Source organism: Lycorma delicatula, chromosome 3, assembly GCF_047948215.1.
Source record: "Lycorma delicatula isolate Av1 chromosome 3, ASM4794821v1, whole genome shotgun sequence".
Lineage (NCBI taxonomy): Eukaryota > Metazoa > Arthropoda > Insecta > Hemiptera > Fulgoridae > Lycorma > Lycorma delicatula.
The window spans coordinates 149,541,049-149,564,996 of NC_134457.1; the positions used below are offsets into that span (position 1 = coordinate 149,541,049).

Sequence of the window (23,948 nt, forward strand, 5' to 3'; positions counted from 1 at the left end):
AGAAGCTAAACAGGAAAAAAAAGAAAAGTTAAGAATGTAGAAAAATTATTTTAAATTATACTTTAAATAATTTTCATTTATTATAAAAAATTTATAAGATCCTATAGATCTGCTAACAAATCACTTAAGAAAAGAAAATTGAAATTGAAGTTGAATTATTGCGCAAAGCAGAAATTAAAAAGTTTAATTTATCTTATATTTATAATTATGCTGGTAGAATTTTTAATTACTTAAGACATTTCTAACTTTTTGAGTTTGTTGAATGATAAAATTTTGTGTGGTTTTTATGCAGAGTACTCTTTAAAAATCAATTCAATATAAAAAATATCTATAAAAAAAATATGAAATACAAATTACTATTATTCTAATTTTCCCCACTGTTATCAAGTAATCCTGTAAAAGTATTACAAAAATTGGAACTGAAATTATATTCTTCATTTTTATGGAAATTTTCTTTAGTTGTATTAACCTGCTGAGAAAACTTCTTAAAAAATTATCTCAATAAAGAATTCTTCTGCTTATTCTACAGCTTGAAAGATAAGTAGCCACTGTTTTTTCTATAATCTTAGTTATGAACTGCCTTATCAACTACATTTTTATTTTGTTTGAAATAAAAATTCATTACTAACAAAAAAAAATTCGTATAAATGTTTTTATATTGTATATACGTATTAAAATATGAGGGACTCTTAAATTATCAAGAATAAATTGGATACAAAAACACACAGTACTCAATTATTAAAGAATGCTTAAATTAATAATGTTTTAGAAGTTTTGTAGCAGATATTAATGAGATTAATATATCTAAAACATTTTTTATTTTTCAATAATTAATTATTATTGAGAAAAGACATATTAATATATTACAAATATGCACACTAATATGGTCTATCTTACAGGAAGAAAAAAATACACTATGATTAAATTTTGAAGCTTTATCAAGAAGTTTGTAACAACCAAGGTTTTGTAAAGATGGTTGGCTGCAAAAAAGATCTTTCTTTGTTTATTTAGGGTTAATTGAAGGATTAAACCCCTATTTTTCAATACCGTCGACTAAAGACCTCAGGGTGTTTTATTTTTGACAGAGGATTGTATGAAATTAGAAATACAGCCAGATAGAAAATGTAATTTCCTTTTCTCATACTACTAAGTGATTACTAATGGTGTTTTAGTAATGGAGGTGTGTATAATTTTGTTGTAAAAACTTTGGTTTAGCTAATGTAATAATCATATTTATGTTACAATTAACTCCTAGTGGTCAAAGCAACTTTTCCCTGAATGTATTGCTTAATTTAAATAAAAATTCTGTAAAACTACTAATTTACATATTTATTCTATCAACTCTAAACAACTGTCATATATAAAATGAATAAATTAACATGTATTAAATTTTTAATATAATCTTTAATTTCTATTTATTAAACCTATGTATTTAACTTATTTATTAAAAATTTAATATACATGTCAATATATTAGTTTTTAAAGATAAGTCTTTTCATATGTACATAAATATATATTTAAGTATAATTTAATATATAAATTTTCATTTTTAATTATCATTGCAGCTGAAGATATTTTATATCATCAAAAATTTTATCAATCATTTTTTTCTTTTGAGGATGTAATATCAGTGCTTAAAGATCAAAACTTTTGTTAAATTTAAAGAAGTTTTTTTTCTACAGAGCTTATTTCAAATATCTCATTAAAAGCCTTGGTCACAACTATGCAACTGTTTTTATTAAGCATTTTTGAGAAATGTACATAAGTTTGTAAAAGCATTATTGTACTTTATTTACAAATAGTTTATGAATAAAAACAATAATGGTATTACAAAGTTTCAATTATTTGTTAGTTTACAGTGGAGAACAGGAGATAAAGGAGATGTAGTCTTTTCATAACCTAAATGAGGGACTCTTAAATTATCAAGAATAAATTGGATACAAAAACACACAGTGTTTGTTAACTTCATTTGTTATTTTCAGTTGTTTAAATGTCAGAATACTATGGTAACATTGTTTCAATTCAGGCTGTAACAGTTATATGACGTTATATAATATAGGTTGATTCAACTTTGTGTTTAAACATTAGTAAAATTTTAAATACAATTTATCATGATTTTAGAACTTTTATTTTATATTTGTTCAGAATATCTTAAGATAAATATATTAATCTTTTTTACATATTCAGTTCAATCAGTTGTTAGATTATAGTAAAATTAAAGAGTAAATTTAAATGTTATTTCAATCAATACACAAAGGATAAAATTTGTTTGTTTATTATGCAGTACAAACTGCTAACTGGGTCTTTTTGGGGGTCATTTTGGCATCGACTCCCGCTTAACTGAGATATTTGCTATTAGGAAGAGAATGATGTGTGGAGAACTCTGTGGTAGAGCTGCAGTGTGAGAGGGTGTAGGTATTGACCTCACTCCCAAAAGTGGACAAGAGCAGAGAAAGGGTATATTTTCATTAAAATTTATTAGATTTGTCAATTTGTTTATTGATTTTTGAGTAAATCAAGAGGACTCAGTAAATTTAATTGCAGGACAAAATTATCTTTGTTGAGATCAAAACTTGTTTGTTGACATGAGAATAATATTTTTAAAAGACTCATTCAAGTAATGATCTCATTGTATAGTCTGGGTTTTTATATGAAACCTTTGGTGTTACAGGAAGGTGTGGAAATCCTGCTTCCACAAATTGGTTAATTTGATAGATGAGGGTTGTAAGTTATGGGGTAGGTGGTCGTGGTTGGAAGAAGCCTTACGAAGGCGATGGTCTGTTGTATAAATATACTTATGGAAATGTCTGCCGAGGCATTTGCATCAATAATAGAGGTGAAATTGATGACTGTGAAGTGTCAAGTTTAGAAGGTCTAAAAGACAACCTTCAGTAAAGCCCATCAGAGCTAGGAATGGAGGGGGTGGTGTGGCAACTGGGATTGTTGCAAGGTGAGTGTGTTCCCCTATGGGGATCAGGATGCTAACTGAGTCTAAAGTAAAATATATATTTATTCATATACGTTTACTTATATATAGTAACAAATTATACCTCAGAAGTACCAACCTACAAGCGAATTAAAATAAGGAAAAAAAGCCTGAGGTACTAATGATTAAGCTAAAAGAAATTTCTTCACGATAAATTTTGTTGGAATAAAAGGATTACAGTAACAAGATTAAAGATATTTTGATTTAATATAATGGTTTAATGTCTCAAGGGGTAGAAGCCTGGAAACTGGAAGTATAAAAATAAAATAATACAGTAAAACCTGAGTTAATGAAATTTCGTGGGACTGAAAATATTTTCTGTTGTGAAGAGGATTCCGGTGAATACAGGGATGAACTACCAGACTATACAATTATAAAGAAAAAATATGGTAGTATACTTACCAGAACCCCATTTCATTTTCAGCAGTGTATTGTACAGTAGTTTGTTAGCGAATTCGTAAGCACAAAATTTCTATCTTATGTTAGAACAGTACACTGGATTGTAGAACAATTTTCATATTTTAATTTAAAAAAATCAATATATTTAAGTCCAATACAACTCTTTTTACGATACCATACTTGTTACACTAATACACATTATCAGGAAGAACACTAAACTAATAATCGCACTGTATAGTTCTGTATTTTAGGCACTGAACTGTAGTATGGATCAGTAAAAATAAAAAAATAAAATGACAAATTCAAGTTTTAAGTTAAAATGACAAATTCAGCTAATGAACAGAAAAAAATTGCATATATACAAACACACACACAGTAAAGAAGACTTTGTTGTAATGAACAAAAACGACAGACGGATAAGTTAAGTATAGTGGCAATACATAATTAATTTAAATAAAAATTGTGACTTGAGGTAAGGAACAATGAGTGTGTTAAAGTTATGATTCACAGGGCAATAGGCATAAAGGCTTCCCAAATCAGCTGATTTGGAATTCTAGAGTTCCAGCGTTCAAGTCCTAGTAAAATCAGTTATTTTTACATGGATTTGAATACTAGATCATGGATACGGGTGTTCTTTGTTGGTTGGGTTTCAATTAACCACACATCTCAGGAATGGTGGAACTGAGGCTGTACAAGACTACATTTCATTTACACTCATATCATCCTCATTCATCCTCTGAAATATTATCTGTACGGTAATTACCAGAGGCTAAACAGGAAAAAAAGAAAGGCATAAAGGCTAGTTTACTGTAAGTAGCCAAAACAATGATGACTGCTGTCATCTGTACAAGGTTTTAACATTCTATGTCTGTTCGTCGTCACCTATTATGATTACCGACGAGTTACTGAAAATGTAAGCATTTATGTAGTGTTAAATGCGAATTTATCAGTTAAAACTCTGACATGACTAATTTTAATTTTTGTTCATGCAGGATAATTTGTAACATAGCATAGTACAGTATACTGTATACAGTATGTATAGTACTGTATAGTATACATATTCTATTTTATATCGTGGGAAAATTTAGTACTGTTCTGTATGTGTAGCCATTAAATAGGTATATGTATTTTTTTTGCATAAATTACAGTACTCTACACAATTCTCAAAAAACATTTCCGTTAACTTGTGAGATTTTTTTCTGTTTCCGTATCGGCCAGGTTTCCATTATTTCAAGGAAAATTAAAATCATATATTTGGTAAAATTCATGGGACCAAAGAAATTTTACATTGCACACAAGATTAAACTAAGGTTTCACAGTAATAGCCAAGTAATTATTTTTTCTTGGCAGTATATCATTGTGTAGTGACACAATGGATATACTGCCAAAATAAATCCTAGTAATTTATTTAATTTAAATAAATGTAAATCTCTTTCAGTAATTAAATGAAATTATTTTATTAAGCTATTATTTTACTAAAACCTAAAGAATAACCAAAAGTATTTTTAATAAAAAAATTATTAACTTTACTAACTTTTGTGAAAATGCTAACTTATCTTCTATCTATAGTGTTTATTTAGAGTTTGAGCCTAAATGTTAGATTTTTTTTAGTTTTGTGTTTCTGTAATATACTAATGGTTAACATTTAGATACAGATTTCGTTTAAATATAAAAATTTATTTATTTAAAATTTAATACAATCTCTTTTTTTATTAATATATAGAGTAGCAAAACTATCCATTCGTGGTGTAATATTTGAAGTTTATATTACACAATGACCTGAATAAAATATTTATTTAATGATCCACTTATCAAGCTGAATGAAAAATGCACTTAAAGATTAGGTAGGAAATTATTAACTTTATTAAAGGAGAAATACATACACTATAATATAAAGTATAATGTGGATGAATCCAAAAACAAATTGAAGAATGAATGCTACTAAAAATTAATGTGCTGAGTGTTTTTTTTTAATAAAGTAATAAAAAGAGTTAGGAATGCAAGCATGTGTAACACTAAAGGTAAATTAGATAATAAAAAATTGAGATAAGATAGTTAGTTAGGTCAAATAAAATAAAGAGGAATGATTGAATGAGTAGATTACACATCTACTCATTCAATCATGGTTAGGAAAGAATGAGAAGACCTGATTAACTGCTGATGTGAGAAAGATCATAGAGTGGACTGAACTTGGAGTAGATGAACAGCAGGGATGTTAGAATAATTTATATTAATCAGAAACTCAAAATAAAGTAAAGAGAAAAGATGAAATTAATCACACCCCCCAAAGATCTTTGGAAGAAGTTCCAATAATTTGCAAATGATTCCAATATTGTTATCTAACACAGAAAAGCTGGAATATTATGTTCAATAATAACCATAAATATTGTAAAACTTTTATTCCAAAGCAGTAGTTCTTACACAAATAGTTTTAAGTTGGTTATTGGTATTTTACTGTTCATAAATGAAGGCAATTAAAATGTAACATGTTTTGCATAATTTTTAATATTGTATGATAAATTTTTAAATCATCTGTGAAATATGAATAATAATAATATAATAATTGCATAATTTAAGATAATATTTAACATAATAATTTAGTTTTGTTGTGAATATGATTCAAATTTTTTAACTGTATTGATTTTTCGTTTTTGTTCTTTTTTAAATTGAAATATTTCTTTGACAAGAATTAATAAAGCAACAACATTTCCAACAAAAAGTAATATTAAAGCTGGTTTGAATTCAGGAATACCAATGCTAACATGTGTGCGATGGTTTTTAGCAAGCACACATTCTGGTCTTCTACTGTGCCACTTTCGTCTTTCTCGTTTTACAACTCCATATTCTAGAGCCAATCTCATTCTGAAACAAATATTACATATATCATAAAATATTTTTTCATAACAAGCAGGATATTAAATAAAAATAAAAAGTTAACTATGTTTTTAACTTCATGTTTTTAATTTTATGTAATTAACATTTATGTGACTATAAATTCTAAAAAAAAGAAAATGTTCACTTACTATTTTACTTCAATTTGACTGTCTATTCAGTCTACCACACCAGAGTCCATAATCATAATTAAACTAAGGGTTTAAACTATCAAGTTTGAGTTTCACTAAGGGAACTAGGTATATATTTCGTTGTAATGAACAACATTTTCTTGTGGTATGTTTCATAATTACTGAATTCGCCTCGAATTTTATGAGATGTTTACTCACTAATAGCTTATTTAAAATGCAGAACTAGGCATGGGGCTTGTGCTTCCACGAACTCAGTTAGTTATTTCAGAGGGCAACGAAGTAGGACAGTCAAGATATCCAGTAGAAGCCTATAGTGAAGGTGAAGGCTGAGTCAAAAAATTACTGATGTAGATGTCTACCAAGGCATTTACATTGGTGGCATCCCAACCGAGGCCTGGCTAATTACTGTGAGGTGTAATCAGTTAGAGGGTTAAAAGACGACTTCTGTGTAAACCCATCAGGGCTAGGAATGGGGATTGGTGGTAAAGCGAGTGGCAACCGGAATCGCCACAAGGTGGGTGTCTTCCCCTATGGGATTGGGCTGTCTATTCAGTCTTGTTAAAGACTTGGACTTGTGTTTTGTTTTTAAATTGTTATCTAATAGGTAGTAGTATATTGATGGGAATGCCATTGCATTCACATTGGTGACATCCTGACTGAGGCAAAAGCAAAGGCTGAGAGATGCCTTTTGCTGAAGTTTTGAAGATGACCTTCGGTAAAGCCCATAAGGGCTAGGTACAGAGGGGGTGACATGGTGAGTTAGACCTAGTGGTTTTCAGGTGAGGCACATTTTCACCTGGATGGGGTCATTAATAAACAAAATGTGCTTTTTGGGCTTTCGAAAATCCATTATGCATGCATCACACTTTAAGAATTACGGGTACGCTAACTCAAGTCATGGGGTAATAGGGCCATTCTTTTTTGAACAGACAGTGAATAGTGAATGTTATCTAAACATGCTGAGTAATAATTTTGTTCCTCAGCTTCTTGCAAAAAGGATTTCAATTAGAAAACGAGCGGTTCATGTAGGATGGAGCCAGACCATACATATTAATGTTTTAGACTTTCTGCATGAAATGCAAATTTTATTTGAAAGAGATTTCCTGATTGTTTTGCGTGTGGACAGAACTGGCCCCTGAACTCTCCTGATTTGAATCTGTGTGATTAATTTCTTTGGGAATTTCTAAAGGAAAAGATTTTTCCTAAACATCCTTGTATAGTGATAGAACTAATCATTGAGGCATGCAACAAGATAACCGAGGATGTGTCATTGAGTTATTAACAACACAGGAGTTTGTGTTGAAGAAGACATTGATGGAGGTTGTACTGAACATGTGATGATTCCTTAACAGAGTCATTAACCTTTCACTGAATGGATAGATGTGATAAAACACTAGATTTAGATTAAAGATATTGAAAGACATTTACTATTATTGATATAAACCATTGTTGTACATAGAAACTGCATAGAATGTCAAGTTCAATGCCTATGCAGAACATCATGGAACTTAACATTTTATACACTTCTGTGCTCTATGAATTTTGTGAATTATAGTTCTACAAATTAAGCTTTTTTAATCCTATAACTTTATGATGTAGAAATTTGATAAAAGTACTAATAAAATAACTACATGTTCTTATAACTATCTCTACTTCCTGTTGTTAGTATAAAAAATACAGTTTCTGTATCATAAAGTTGCAAAATTAAAAAAAAAAAAAACTTAGTATGAGAATGTAAATTTTCATACAGTTATTTAGTATATATTTACCATTATAAACAACTATAAACATCTTCTGTTTAAAATCAATATAAAATGTTTGTTTGTGTGTGTGTGTGTGTGTGTGTGTGTGTGTGTGTGTGTGTGTGTGTGTGTGTGTGTGTGTGTGTGTGTGTGTGTGTGTGAATTAGCACGCATGTAAATGCACATATCCGTATATATGTATGGAGGAATATGATGTACCTTACCCAAAATTAAATAGTTTTTTGTATGGCGATCGTTTCTGTATTGGTAAGGTATGAACATCAGGTTCTACCATGAATACTTCAGTTAAATCACATTTTTCCTGTTCACTGAATGAATCTGCAATTAGATTGTAGGCAGCTGCTGGATCAACATAAAACGCAAAACCTCCTTTTCTCATTTTGTACACTCCTACCCCCACAAAAGAAATCATTTATAACATAATTCATCATGTTATTTATAACATTTTATCATTTATAACATCTTATTTTACAAAACTTCACAAACTTTTGACTTTAACTTTTTCAGTCCAAAAACTAATTAAATAAAAATTTATTTTCCTTTTCTTTTTCTGCATCTGTTAAACATAAAAATTAAATTCAATGTATTCATGATTAGATAACTGGTAACATAACATATCAGGAATATTTATTTTTGAGTACCTTGTTTTGAGTCAGTAGTGAGGGATCTTGTGAATTATACCTTTATATAACTCTACCTTTGTCAGTTTACAGTTTAAGGATGGACCTATGTATGGGATGGAATTTTAGTTTCAGATTACTCTGGTAGCTAATTTTTTCCACGTCAATGAATGAAACTATGATTCAATTGCAGCTGATGCTTTAAACTTACATAAGCATATCATCAAAGTTTTTTATTAAAACATTTGTATCATCGACAGTATATAAAGGATTCTGAAAGGATACAATGACCAGAAACAATTAGTAAATTTATTATCAATTTAATTATTAACTGTAAAAATTAACAATTCAATGTAACAATTAAGAAAATAATTAAAGCAAGCGGTTATTATTGGGAGAAAAAAGAACAGTAGCATGAATAAAATAATAGGGTTAGACCAGGTAATCAAACTCCCTGTAGATTTAAAATTATAGTAACAGATGAAATAAGAAATATTTACAGAAAAATAAATGAATATAATCAACACATTTTTTGTGGTTAGGTAAGAGTATCAATAGCAGCCAGAGGGAAATGAGGTATGGGAAAACTTCCTCTATTCATTTTGGTGAGCTATTTTCAACACAAGTGTAATTTTATGAAAAACTGGACTATGTTGATGCTTTTTTCATTTATTTTTAGACAAAAGTATAATTGAAAAAATTCTACTTAAAACTGTATATCTATAGTATTTATAACTATTCAGTCCTTACATTTTTTCTGCTTTGTTTTATCAAGGTGGCACTGATTACTGTAACTGATATTAAATAAATTCCAACACACACACACCCACAACCCTGCCCTCCACACACACACATGCACGTGCATGCAAATGCACATGCACACACTTGAGAGAGTGAGTGAGACAGAGTGAGAGACACAATAAAAATTTTTGTTTAATTATGTTGTTTTATACTAGATTATAATAATGTTTTTACCTTCTTCCACTGAATAATATGCACCTTCCTTCTTAGGAGCTATTTTTTCTACATACAGCTTGCGAATCTCAGGATCACCTTGATATCGCTACCAAACCAGAAAAATAATATCAATTGTATGTAAATATTACCTGAAAATTATATGTATGTTAGTTGCTATTATTAAACAGTCAAAGGAAAACTAATATGAGATGCTAGTTACTCTCACAAAACGGGTTCCAATTTTCAGCAGTAACAACCATTTCAATGCCAGGTTTTTAAAGTGAGGGGTGAAGTGGTTTCTTATTGTTTACTTCACTGAAAATTATATTACCACATATAAGCAGACAGTCATGCAGGGATATAGATATTGTAACAAAACTGGTATAACGAACCTGAGTAATGGATTCCTGCCAATTAAGAAAAAAGTAGTAGAAAATATAATAATCGGAGGAATCCAGAAAGGTGCTAAAAGAAACCCTTTTAGTAAAGGTAACAGAGGTCTGTTCATTATTTATCTATCTGTGAATAAATCCTAATATTTACTTTAAATTTTGTTTTGTATGTACCTACTGTTTATTATTATCATTAATATTATTATTGACTATTATTATTACTATTGTTGCTGTTATTGTTATGACTACTACAATCATTATTTATTTATTTACAATTGTTGTTATTCTAATTATTATTGTTAGTTGTTTGTTATTATTGCTTATTATTACTGATTTGTCTTGTTTTTCTTGTGTTTTTAAACCAATAAATTGTAATTATATAAACATTTTCAATTGTCAATCTCTCAATATCCTGATTAAGCAGCGAACACGTGACAATATTATTTATATCTAAATGTGAAAAATTTTCTTAGTTCATTATGAGGACTAACTTTATCATTAATTTTAAAGAAAGCAATCTGACCATTGGTTCATGTATCTCAGGTTATTTACATGTATTAGAGCCTTAAGAAAATAATGTAAACCAATAAATTAAAGCACCTGTTTCGATTTTGAAATAATATATTATGCTCTCTGCCTTCAGTAAATAAATGAGCCCTAAAAATTTGAAAATTAGGAATAAAATGAGGTTCCTTAATAAGAGCCTACTAGAATGTTTAGCTCTAATAAAGAAAAAGTATCAGTGAGGGTGAGTTCAGACAGAGTTTCACTTAACTGATGTTTCTTCAAGAACTGTACCTGGGTGTGCTGAATATTGTGCCACTAGATATGATATTGGTGTTTAAATTGGATTTTAAAGGTTCTTTTGTTTGTTAATTTAATGTTTTATGTGTCTCTGTATTTTTCTTAGTTGCTAAAGTGTGTTGCTTCAAGTGTTAATCTTTCACACTTTTTCTGTTTATTGTTCATGTGTAAGATTTTAGTTTTGTTGGTGTTTGTGTATACACAACTTGTTTTAATGAGGTAGTTTGCAAAAGTGGATTCAGCGGTGAAGTGAAATATGTTTATGAGCTCGTTGTACTATTTGAAAAGTTTTACCTTATTTATGTAAAAATGTAAAAATTATTACAGTTATATAAGTCATGTTTTTAGACCTTGGTCTAAAATCTAACTTAACGTAATTTCTACTTTACTTCATTCATCCTTTGAAATTTTACTACATAATTAATAATATTCTGCAACTTTTTGTATATTGTGATCTAAATATTATCTTAATATTGAGATCCTATCTTAATATTTAATTCCTTATCCTTATTGTCCTTTTTTTTCACGTTTCATTATTTTCATTTTACCTGAATTTATTTTCAAAGTGAAACCTCTCCTGGCAATAATTTATTGCCATGCATTCAGAATTTCTTCTTATGTTTTCTGTTCAAGAAGTAAAAAGAATGTTATTAGCAAATCTCAGTATTTTTATTATTTCTTCTTGAATAGTTATTCCACTATGAGATATGTCTTTCAATTTCTATACTATTTCTTCTCTACAGAAGTTGCAAAGCAATGGGGGACTAACTTCATCCTTGTCTCTCTCTTCTTTCTAAATCAGAGATAAGATTGTCATTTTCTGCTTTTATCAGAGCTACCTGATTCTTGTACATATTATCTACAGGTCTTCTTTCTCATTAGTTCAGTCCAATTTAAAAAAAATAAACATTCTTTTCATCCCATACAATCAAAAGCTTTCTTTAGATCTACAAAAAGTCATACAGGTGGTTTTATTCTTCTCAAGCTACCTTAAGATCAGGGAGCCACAATAACCTCACTTATATCCACACTCCTGAAAACAAAGCAATCATAAGTCAAATTTGTCTTCAATCAGGTATATTTTTTACCATACTTTCTATGAACCATATCTGTAAATTAATTAACTATTTTCCATATGTGAGATGTTAAAACTGATGGTGTGATAGTTGCCACATTTATTTGCTCCTGGTTTCTTTGATACGATAATAGTTACATTTTTAAACATTTATGTATAAAGTACAAAATTCTACTTATTTTTCTTTTAGCTTACTCTCTCCTACCTCTCCTTATCAAGACAGTAATTCTGCTGTTATATCATCTATCCACTGCTTTATTTCTGTTTCTTTTTCTGCCCCAAAATTTCAGCCAATAATTCCCCCCCCCCCTTCTGTTTATTCCCTGTATACATTCTTACTATTTGTTTGCTATTTTTTGTTTCTTTAATAATGATTTATTAACCATATTTTATTCCTAACCATCTTTTATTTTAAAATACTATATTTTCCTTCCAGTAATCATATTTTTACTTAATTTCTGCTTTCTTACATTTCTGCATCAGTCAACTTTTCTTTACTTTTTCCACTTTATTAATTTTATTTCTAGAGTGCCTATAGAAATTTCTACATTCATAATTCTTACAATTTTATTTCTTTCTACATTCATTCATCAATTTCAATACATTTTTTATGTTCAGTTTTCTACCAGTTTTTACCTTTTTATTACATTTTTTTCTTCACACTCAACTATTCCTTTTTTATAATTTATCTACTAATTTTCAATTGAATCTATTTTTGTAGTAAGTTCTACGGATATACCTATGTTTTGTTTAAATTTTAACTTTAACTCTTGACTATTTTAGTTTTTCAATGTATTTTATCTTTATTCTTACTACTTTTTTTTTTGTTTGTTAAACTTCAATTTATATTTCTTCAGAATTAAATTGTGGTCAAAATCAATAATAATATAGCTTTCCATGAGAGTGACAAAAGTATATTGTGTAATATACAAGTCAACAACAACCTTTACTTTGTCAACTTTGAATAATATTGCTGTAACTTACTTTAATTTTGTTTGGTAATTATGAAGTTTTTAAGTCTAAAGGACTGGAATGGCAACTTAAAAAAATGCATCAACAGGTGAAGAGCCATATATAATACTACATACATAGCAAACTAGTGAAAATTATCTGCAGTTTACTATGCGCTGAACAAAGTTAGGTATAGTTTTAAAGGAGTTCTGTTATTTTAGCTTTTATTTTTTTCAGTTATATTTATGTATGATAATTGATTAAGTAAAATTCTGCAAAGATGTTCTTTGAACCTTTCAGAAAAAATCCATTACAATGAATTAAAGAAAAAGTTTAGGACTATTTAAAAAAATAAATTAAGGAATATCTTTTCCAAAAAAAAGTCAATAGTATATACTCTTTTGTTAATTTTATTTCTTTATTTAACAAAAATCAGTTCTTATTGAGATAATTCAATAAACTTTCTATAGGAAAAGTTATTAAAAGCATATTACTTAGGTTACTGTTGGCTTAGGTGCCTTGACATTCTTATTTGTTATCAAAATAAGAAATTGACTAATAAAAATAAAAAATAATCAGCTTACTTTCCCGTTGGTTAAATAAACTAATTATTATCCTTCGCTTATTTGCAGCAAACTTTCTAGACAAGTAATGACTAAAAACAGAACAAACCTCAGTAATTAATCTGCACCATGAAATTAACAGATATGTCAAACAAAACAGTAATGCGATCATATTATTCACTTGTAAGGAGCCTGTAAAGGTTATTTTAACAGTTTTAGCAGACTTCATCTAAAGGGCTTAAGCAGCAGAATTCTTAAACAATTAATTCTTTATAGGTAACCAACTGACTAACTATTGTGTAACTTTTAAGTTATTATTACAAGTAGGTCAGTATTACAAAGTTTATATTTTGTATAAAAGAAACTTTGATTGAAATTCATAGTTATCCATGTATTGTATTGTATTATGGGTGTGTTAGTATACAATTGTTACAAATAGTATTACAATTGCCAAGAATTATTTAGTAGAATTACTTTTTTTCTAACCAAGATTAATTTTATTGCGTGTGAAAAATGCCAAGCCTGACTGGGATTTGAATCTAAAACCTTTCTGATGGACGGTAGAAATGTTATCACTTCATCCCAAGGAGGTTTATAGAGCGGTATAAGAACATAATTAGTGGTATAACAGCATATAAACTATAGTTTTGCTGTTTGTTATTTATGTAAGCATGTGAAGGTTGAATAGTAACTTCGAAAAATTAAACGCTCAGTCCTAATTATGTATGTTTGTACAGAGGCTATACTGTTATCACCGATTTCTTCTTTTTTAATTTTTTTATTATGAAAACTATTATTGTAAGTCGAAGATTTGCTTACACATTGATTATTGTTTTTATTAACATCTCGAATTAAGGGATAATTTATTCTATAAAGTATTTAACTTTACTGTACGTAAATTTTTTTTTACAGCGGAAAGAAGAAAGTATTTTGCTTCATAAAGAGTTAGCATATATTATTAAATTATGAATGGAGAGTTCCATTTAAAAAGAAGTAGAAGAATTCGCGTACACGGTACTAAAATTAAAACGTATTTTGTTATTTTTCAACATGGGGTCTGAAGTTAATGAGTAAAGCAATTACGGGGCGCCACTACGCCGGGAGACCTCTCTCGGCTACTACAGTGGTCGGCAAACTTCACATAAAAAAATGGGCTTGATGAATTTCAACCCGACAAACAAATTGTAAAATAATGTATGACTGTACTTATAGTTATAATATTTTTTTTTTTGCATAAACAGTTAAGAATATTTCTATATAAATAACGGAAGAAAATTAACATTAATAAAATGTAAGAAATATAAAGTAATGTATCGATAACCGATGTATTAAATTAAGAAATCGATTTAAATTAAATTAAATTTGAAACTGTGATACTGTTCGGAAGTCAACAAAAAAAATAAAGAAAATGCGTACACGTATTAAAATATTAATTTAAGAAATAACGTTAAAAAGAATTTACTGTATATTATGCTCTTATATCCGACACTTCTAAGAATAACATATTATTGATTATTAAAAAATGTTGAATCGTATTTTTTCAGAAAATTATTTTTGTTGTAATAACAGGCACAGCTGGAAAGTGATATTATATAATCACACAAACTATTTGCATTATACCTTGCCGATTAGTATGAAAATGCATAAACTCGTTCAATAATAACTATAAAAATTTGAATAAATTTATAACTTAAAAGTATTTTACATTATACTTTTAAAAATTTTACTAGCCTCTCTGTTTACTTGTATGTAGCATCAGCGACTGAAAACAAAGTTAGTAGATTCGTTTAATGGCGGTTTCTGGATAAGTAGCTGCCGGATATTTCGGCCTAATGTTTATAATACTAAATAATGAATCACAAATATTATATTATTACATATAAAGTATCTCTTGCAGTGAGAATATCTTCGATTCCAATAGTTAAATGTGCTTTCATTATATCAGACAATTTATGTATGGTGCGTGGAGGTGCGGTAAGCAACGTTGAAACTATGCTGCAGGTATAAAATTGATATACGACGAACGTAAATATTAATAGACTTAGAAAAAATATACGACCGGCAATCTTACGCGGTACTTCAGAAGAACCTGTAACAAAATAATAAAAGTTACATAATTTTTTTTTGTTGTATTATTATATTGTTTAATTTTAATTAATCGTTTTAAGAATTAATGATTTTATTTTTATTAAGTGACGCACTTTGCTGTTTTATTACTGGATTAATAAAATCCTATGTATGCAATATCCGTACATAGGATTCTGGTTTGCAATAATTGTAACGAATGAAGGTTGATTAGATCAAAAGACGTATGCTATCTTTAAAGTCAAGCAAGTCTAATTTAATAATCATTAAAATAAAAAATATAATAACTTATAGAAAAAATTATCTAAAGTTCAAAGTAAAGGATATTGTTATTTATTATCTTCCATCCCGCCTTCCACACTTATACAAACACGCGTGCGCGCGTAAAAACTCACCTGTCAATTTCTTACTTCTCCTCTTATTTCATTCCCATTGCTGAAAATGATCTCATAGGCGATTTAACACAAACAATATGGTGCCAAAAAAATGGATGGAATCGTAAGCTCATAAATAAGCTTCAAAAAAAGAAAAAAAGAACGTAAAATAAAATTACCGGTCATAGCATAGCCTAAATTCAAAACTCAAAACAAAGTTAATAATAATCTAAATAGAAATTGTAATTCAAAAGATGTTACAAAATTATCAGTAATATTTGCGTTATTCTTTATAATGAATAATTTGATAAAGATCCACGTTTTAAAGAACATGCAACATAACATAAAAAAAGGTTAGTAATCATAATATTTGATGCATTAAATATCAGAGAATTGTAAATAAACGTACAGAAAAAACTGTACGTACTCTCTATTGTGTGTTTAAGACGTCCATCGTTAAACGTTAGCATTTTAAGGTTGAAAATGAACAATTTGAATTTTCGTAGCACTTATAAGCTATAATAACTATCATTTTACTCGATAAGCAATCTCTATGGTTTTTGGGGGCTGCATAGAGTAAAAGGCTTAACAATTTTAAATATATAAGATTATATATTTACAATAAGATGGCAAATATATAATACGACTGGGCAAGTGGCACGATTTTAATTTTATTTAAAGACAGAATAAAGTTCGATAAATTGAACGGTTAAAAAAATTGTGGCTGATCAAATTCTGAAGGAAACTACTTACCGTAGTTTTAGAAAAATAAAAAAGGAAAACGGTCAAGTTAATGGTTCCCAGTATTCCCACTCCGATGAGCGCTACCTTTTATCTTTTATCTACCCTCTACAGAGATTGTTGGTACTTATAGAAATCTTTTTGTTCTTGCAGATGAACGGGACGGAAGATAAGATTATAAGAAAATCGTTCCGGCGGGTTCCTTTCACCGATTGGGACGCAGTTCAAAAATTCACATAAATAACGAAATCAGTCAGTTTTCTATTTATTACCCGTCAGTACGCTAGAAAGACCCAGCAGCATAGGACGTAAGTCCGTATACTACAAGAGTCAGGGGGGTATTGCACCCTCCGACATTCCTTGCGTTTCGATACTAGGCTCTCTTATACTCGTAGTATTGCCCGCGTGTCGTAAAAATGTTGCCCCCTTTCCATCGCGTAGAGGTAAACGTCAGGGTCTTCGCTTCATCGAGTCTAGAACCAGAATAGCGTTTCCCTAGTCTCTTAAAATATTTTGGAGAGGAATTTATTATAACTTGTTATAATTATTTATAATTGAAAACCATATGTAATTTATAAATAACTGCTTATATTCCGCAAGATTCATTCAAGTTCATTTCTTTTTCGTGAGATTTGTTTACGCACATGAAAAGATCTTTGATAATCTATTGAGCCTTCATCATACTTTTGGCTCGAATAAGACGTAATTATCTTGCTCACTGCAATACATTTTATTACACAAATGAAGATACTATATCTATATAAAAAAAATTAAGTTAGTACACGTCATAGTTTATATAAATAGACAAACTCTTAAATTGAAAAATATTTACTGTCTAAATATGGAATTGTATGGTAAACATTAAAATTAATCATTAAAAAATTGATCTGTAGCTTACACTAAGCGTTCGTTGTGATTTCCATATAATTATGACACCAAAAAATTAGCGCTGCTATTTTGTCATCGCTCCCACAAAAGAGCAGATGCCAATCGGAATAGTATGTTATACTTCACTGTTCTCACTGCTCCTAATGAACGCTGTAGTTTTATCACCTCTTGTGACATAACATACAGATATAAAAATGCGAAGCAGTGAGTAATGCATTCAGCTATTCCTCTAATACAATATTCTCTTTTCCAAGTCGCAATGTATAACACAAGCATAGCATACAACTTTATTAATGTCTTGCAATCTAATTGACAATCACGCGAGAGAAACCACTACTACTTTATATAATATTGTGGAATGCTACTTAAAGATGTGCTAATCAAAACACCGGCGTTAATCTCTTGGTAAAATAAATTTCTATCCCATAAATAATCATTTCATTTTTTTTTTTTTTTAATTTTATCAGGGGTTACAGCGTTTTTCAGTCACTATTCTAGCTAACAATGATCCACCAAATGAGCAGCCAGGCACAACTCGCGTAGATACTTCCATCATTTCTAAACATATGCAACATAAAAGCCAACGTAATAAATTTGTGATGTCATTGTCGTTGACTGGTACTGTTAATTACACCACAGTGAGACGGTTTTGTGCTCCATTTAATCGGAAGGTTGACTTACTATACTACGTTCAGATTAAGAGCAATCCAGTGCTTTTGCTTATTTAGTATGTATTAGTGAGAAATACTGTTAGTGTCATTTTCTTGTTTGTAAAAAGCACAATAAATCAGTCTTTTTGACTAACAGATTCTTTTATTGATTAATCAATATCAGGAAATAAATAAATATTCTAGGCAACGTGTATTTACCAAGTTAGTTTACCACAGAGAATCTTAAATTTTAAGATGGGAAAAAACAATTGTTTTTCATAAACAATTAATTAAGAAATATGCAATTAATATTATTAATAATAAATGGTTTTTCATACATACAATTAACGTTATGTAATAAATTATTACTATGTATAAAAATTAATAAATTCTAGAAATATAATATTCTGTTATTAATATAATTGATACGAGGATTTTATTTATTTAACGAAATAATTATCAAATTAAAATTTTGAATTATTTTTTAACTATGAAATAAGAAAAAAAAAAATATTTTTCTTTTCTTTCTTTTTAAGCTTTGAAAATGACACATTTATTATTTATATTTGTACAGGTATTTAATTCCGATTATTTAATCTAGTATTATTATTTTTTTTGTCTCAAAGTAAATTAACGAACAGTTACATTACTACAGAAACTATAAGTAAATATGATCCCATAGAATCATATGTAGAGAGGCTTCCATCGAAGCTCCTCAAAAATTACATGCTAATATTCCTGTATACGGAATATTTAATCTAAGTACACATTTACAGAGTTAAGTCAGAGAACAGTGCCACTGGTAGCTCAACAGAAAATAAAAACAATAAAAGGATTAATAAACAAGAGAACGATGAAACACGGAGGAAAAAACTGAAAATAAATCTATAATAATTAATAATAAAAGAATAATAACTAAAATTGAACAAAATGAAATAAAAATATGATGGATAACATTAAGTTGATGCAGTTCCACCTCAAATGACATAAAATCACCAAGGTCCAATACCTGGAGTCATTTTAGCCTTTTAACATCTTTATTATTGTCTAGAAAGTTAATAGCCAAATAGTTTACGTGGTCTTGGTTAGTTGCAATTTATACTTTGTACAGAATTGCTGTATTTGTTCTCGATCATACGATAAACCCAGATATATTCATGGATCTCACGGCTTCTTACGAACTAAGACGCTTCTGTGATACTTCTCAATAGTTTGCATAATTTCGATGTTGCCGCTGCTTGCTACATCCCATAGATCCAAATATGTTTCAGAATAGTCGTGTACAACGTGCGTTGTTAGATAGCGAAAGCTGTGATCTGCTCAGCAACCAGTACATTTCTTTAAACTTAATGTTCAGTTGCTTTCTCTTTCCTCTTACACGGACTTTCAACGTCAGACGACTATCAAAATGAAGACGAAGATACCGTTAACTTTGAAAATATGGTATGAAAACGCCATCGAGGTGGGCCCGTGGGCAGTCTTCTCTCCTCACAGCGAATATCACACGGCTCGACTTTGCTTCAAAAACCTTAATTTTTCATTTAGCATTCCGTTGATTTGGTCCGATTGTAATTTTTTTTTTTTGAAGCTAGAGTTGGTCAATATCGACAATCAGGGTAGCCGTGTCGTTAATTAAAATAATCCTTCTTAAAATTATTTTTTCTATGCGTTTTAATCAAGTATCTTCACGATAATAAAAAAAAAAATTACGATAGTATTTTAAAAACAGTTCATACATATAAATAATTAACGGGGTATTACATTCTGATAATATTTTATAATAAATTCACCTTGCTGGCAGACAGCAGCGATGACAAGAATAATACAACTACTCCACGAGTTATCGCTGTCTCTTATATCCTGTACTTTGTGCTGCACCCAACCGATAAAGTGTGTTCCATTAACGGTTAAAAAGGTGATAATAGCGATGCTGACCCATACACCAGGAGATAAAGGATGAAGAAATATATTCAAAGTGGAACGTGATGTTCTAGGATGTCTTAATATAAATTTTGGACTGAAACAAAAATATACATATATTCGTAAATAATATCTCGCATATAAAACAGAGTTAAACATAGAATGTAGTAAATACTATAATTAATACTAAATGTTATAGTACGTAGTACCACGTACTGTTTTATGTGTGAAAAATCAAGAGAATTAACAGAGACGGGTGTATTCATTTCCTTAGTTCCATAAAATTAGTTGAATAATGTTTGTGTTGAATTAGTCTTCTAATGACGCCAGTGAAAAATTTTATTTAATTAAAAAATTCGTATTTATAGCATTCAAAATATAGTAGATTAGTGTTAATGAATAAACAGAATTGCAATAAGAAAGTTCAAAAACAGTCCAAAATGTTTAATTATTTATCTGAGGAGAATTCAGATAACAAATAATAACTTCTAGCATATCTTTTTTTATTTTTTACCGTGAAAACTGGTAAAGTTATAAAGAAGTAGGAGAAAATATATCTTCACTTAAAAAGAGAAATTTAAACATTACTTTTAAGGTAGTCAGAAAAATAAAAGGTTTACTCGTATTTTGGTTTCATTTAGTTATTTATTTTATTAATTACTCATCTGGCTATTTAGTTCACTTCATTATTTTCATTTTATTAAGAATTTTTAGTTTTTCCCTAGTTTTGTTTGTTTGCTATTTATGGAAACTTTGTTGCTTATGTTTGTAAAACGGGAGTTGTTATAGAAAATGTGTTTTATCATCTATATAATAACACCTTTTCTAAAACTTAATCGATTCAAAAGGCGAACAATAAATTTTAATTTTTTGTAAAATGTATTGTTCTTTTTGTTGTACTTTATACATCTGATAAATTTCTAAGTATTAATCACATTCAGTTTTTTTATATACGAATAAAGATAGTTCCAGACTTTCTAACATTCTGTGATTTTTCCAAGTGTTATAAGGATATTTTGGCCAGGTGGCATATAATAGATGAACTCTTATATCGGTAGGTCTGGTTAAATGTAGTTGCTACTGTACAGTAGGCGCCACTAATTAAGAGCTAGAAATTATGACTGTTACTATTCGATGTAAAAACATTTACTCCGCGCTTGATAACACCTGTTACCAAATAAATAATTTTAATTTTACAAATTTAAGTAAGAATTTTGAAATTAAATAAATTCTGTATACTCTAAAAATGTATTAACGAATGATAAATATTGTTTATTAAAGATATGGATAATGTAAACGTTTATTTAATAAAGAAAAAGAAGAAAATAAATATTCCAATTCTAAATTGTGTTAATTACGTATTCTTTAATCTATTAATGTAGCATTACATTATTAATCGAATAAGTTACTTTATAGGCATTAGTTTACAATGTTTATATCAGAAGATGACTAAGTGTACAACACCCTCACTAAATGTTAATTCCCAACAAAAAATAAATAAAACAAAATCATAAAAATACATCAAAAGACTGTTGCGGTTCTCTGTGATAGTGGGATGAAGAACTTAATTTAGCGGTCTTGCTTTTGTGAGATCCCTTACGTAATACTGTGTGCGCAGTGAAAATAGTCTAACGGCGCCAATATTTGTTTCATGTTCCAGTTTGTTATCCAACATTTGGTGTCTATTGTCTAATTATTTATGATAACTCAGTTTTATTTAAGTCGTAGTTGATGCGACTGTAAACAAACGATGGAAGACCATAAACTATATAAACACCAGAACATCCCTTTGAAGATTTGGCAACCTTATTCAGAGAAATGGTAAATGAAACTAACAAAATGTAATATTATGTAATGAACCGGGATATTTTTTAAAACTAAATCGAAACACGGAAAAATTGTTACGATTTTATAAAACTGTAATTAAATTATTTATTTTTTTATAAATACCAAAACTTAAAAATTCATAGAATTTTAAATAAACAAATTAATAATTATTAATTAAACGATTATAAATATATTATAAATTAAAATAATAATTAACAATTAATAACACTAACGCGCACATTGTTTACAAGATTCCGAGAATACTAGAAGGCTGTACGCTGATAAACAGACTATTATCATCTCCTGAATTGCTTTCTTTTTCTTGCTTAGCCTCCGGGAATTACCGTTCAGGTATTACTTCAGAGGATGAATGAGGATATGTATGAGTGTAAGTGAAGTGTAGTCTTGTACAGTTTCAGTTCGACCATACCTGATATGTGTGGTTTTCCAAATCAGCTGATTTGGGAAGATGCGTTCACCACTAGACCAACCCGTTGGGTCTCCTGAACTGCTGCTGGTCGCGCACTATACGTGAAGAAGTAGATTTGCTCTGTTAATGATTTGCGCTAGAATTGTTATTTAAATATATTTTTTCAGAGATTCTCGTAATATGTTAATGGTCTCTCTTATTCAGGTTGTTATTGCAGAAGTTGGTTATATAATAACGCATTTATATTTTGAGTTATTTGAATAAATTTTCTGTTTGTTGTGTGGTTTTTACTTTCTTGTACAAAGTAAAGTAAGTATTGTGATCGCGAAAAATTTCGGTTTTCAGATTTCAACGGAAATATCCATTTTGACTAGTTTTGGCGTGACGTTTTACGTACGTATGTACGTATCTCGTATAACTAAAAAAACTATTAGCCGTAGGATGTTGAAATTTTGGATTTAGAACTGTTGTAAATCTTTATATATAAAAATGTTAAGTTCGTTTGCGTACGCTTCAAAACTCAAAATGTTCTGCACCGATTGAGCTCAAATTTTAGCACGATATATAACCCGCATCGAAGATTGTTTTTATCTACTTTTTGCATCAGTCACATACCCGCGACCGCGAGAAAACAGTTTTTTTAACGGTCAGCTGTGTACCAATGACCACACCATATGCCGGAAGCGAGGGGAACACTCGCCATACTAGCTAACGACAACCGCAGTCACATGTGAAACAATACCTGTTCCCAATTACATTGTTTATTAACAAAAAAAAACAACAAAACGTATCCACTTGCATCTGATTCAGATTATTATACAATCTGAATTAAATATTCACTTTAATCGAGGTACTTTTGTGTGATCGTGTCGTGATTGAGCTGCGCCTTTCAAAAAATCGTAAGTAGAGGTTATGTTTTATATGAGAGATGGTCATATGAGAAAAAATATTAATTTTTTATAATTATTATTTAACTATTTCATTTAACTAATATTTTACTTATTTATTTAAATTCATGTATTTAGTTAATATTATTAATTTTTAGCCACTTTTCAATACTGTCTGTCCTGTGTCTCATTGTTGTCGAGCTGCAGCTATGAGAACCATGAGAGATAGGCGAAAAAAGTTTAAATAAATTTTTTTGGCCTTTTAAAAATGAAAATTTTTCGTTATTAAACTTTTTGTCCTTTCTGTAATGGTTTTCTACCTAGAGCTGTGAGAGTCATAAGAGGTTATAATCTTATCCCTTCCTTCTATTCCAGAGAAAGCCGAAATAATACCTCGCAGAAAATCGAATTTGGGCCGTCGCACTCGCCACACAGAAGCATCAAGAAGACGGCTTTCGAATATGACTGAGGAAGAGCGGGCATCTGTACGAGAGAGGAACAGACTATGCACCATCCAGATACGTAACGTGGTACCGGCAGAAAGACGAGCAGCCAGGCTTGAGGATGCACGATTGCCAACACGTCAGTCGCGTTCTGCAGCAACAGATTTGGT

The 23,948-nt window shown here is 29.3% G+C and overlaps 1 protein-coding gene across 1 annotated transcript in view; it reads right to left on the reverse strand.

Moving 5' to 3' along the window:
- Positions 1-5,916: 5,916 nt before the first annotated feature.
- Positions 5,917-23,948, reverse strand: part of LOC142320998 (ionotropic receptor 75a-like) — a 322,343-nt gene continuing 304,311 nt past the window's right edge. Inside the window, exons 6-10 of the mRNA XM_075358991.1 lie at positions 20,062-20,288; positions 15,411-15,622; positions 9,767-9,854; positions 8,375-8,561; positions 5,917-6,247 (exon numbers count right to left, since the gene is read on the reverse strand). Of these exons, the coding sequence (XP_075215106.1) occupies positions 5,983-6,247; positions 8,375-8,561; positions 9,767-9,854; positions 15,411-15,622; positions 20,062-20,288 (979 nt within the window). The 3' untranslated portion in view covers positions 5,917-5,982. The remainder of the gene's footprint in view (positions 6,248-8,374; positions 8,562-9,766; positions 9,855-15,410; positions 15,623-20,061; positions 20,289-23,948) is intronic.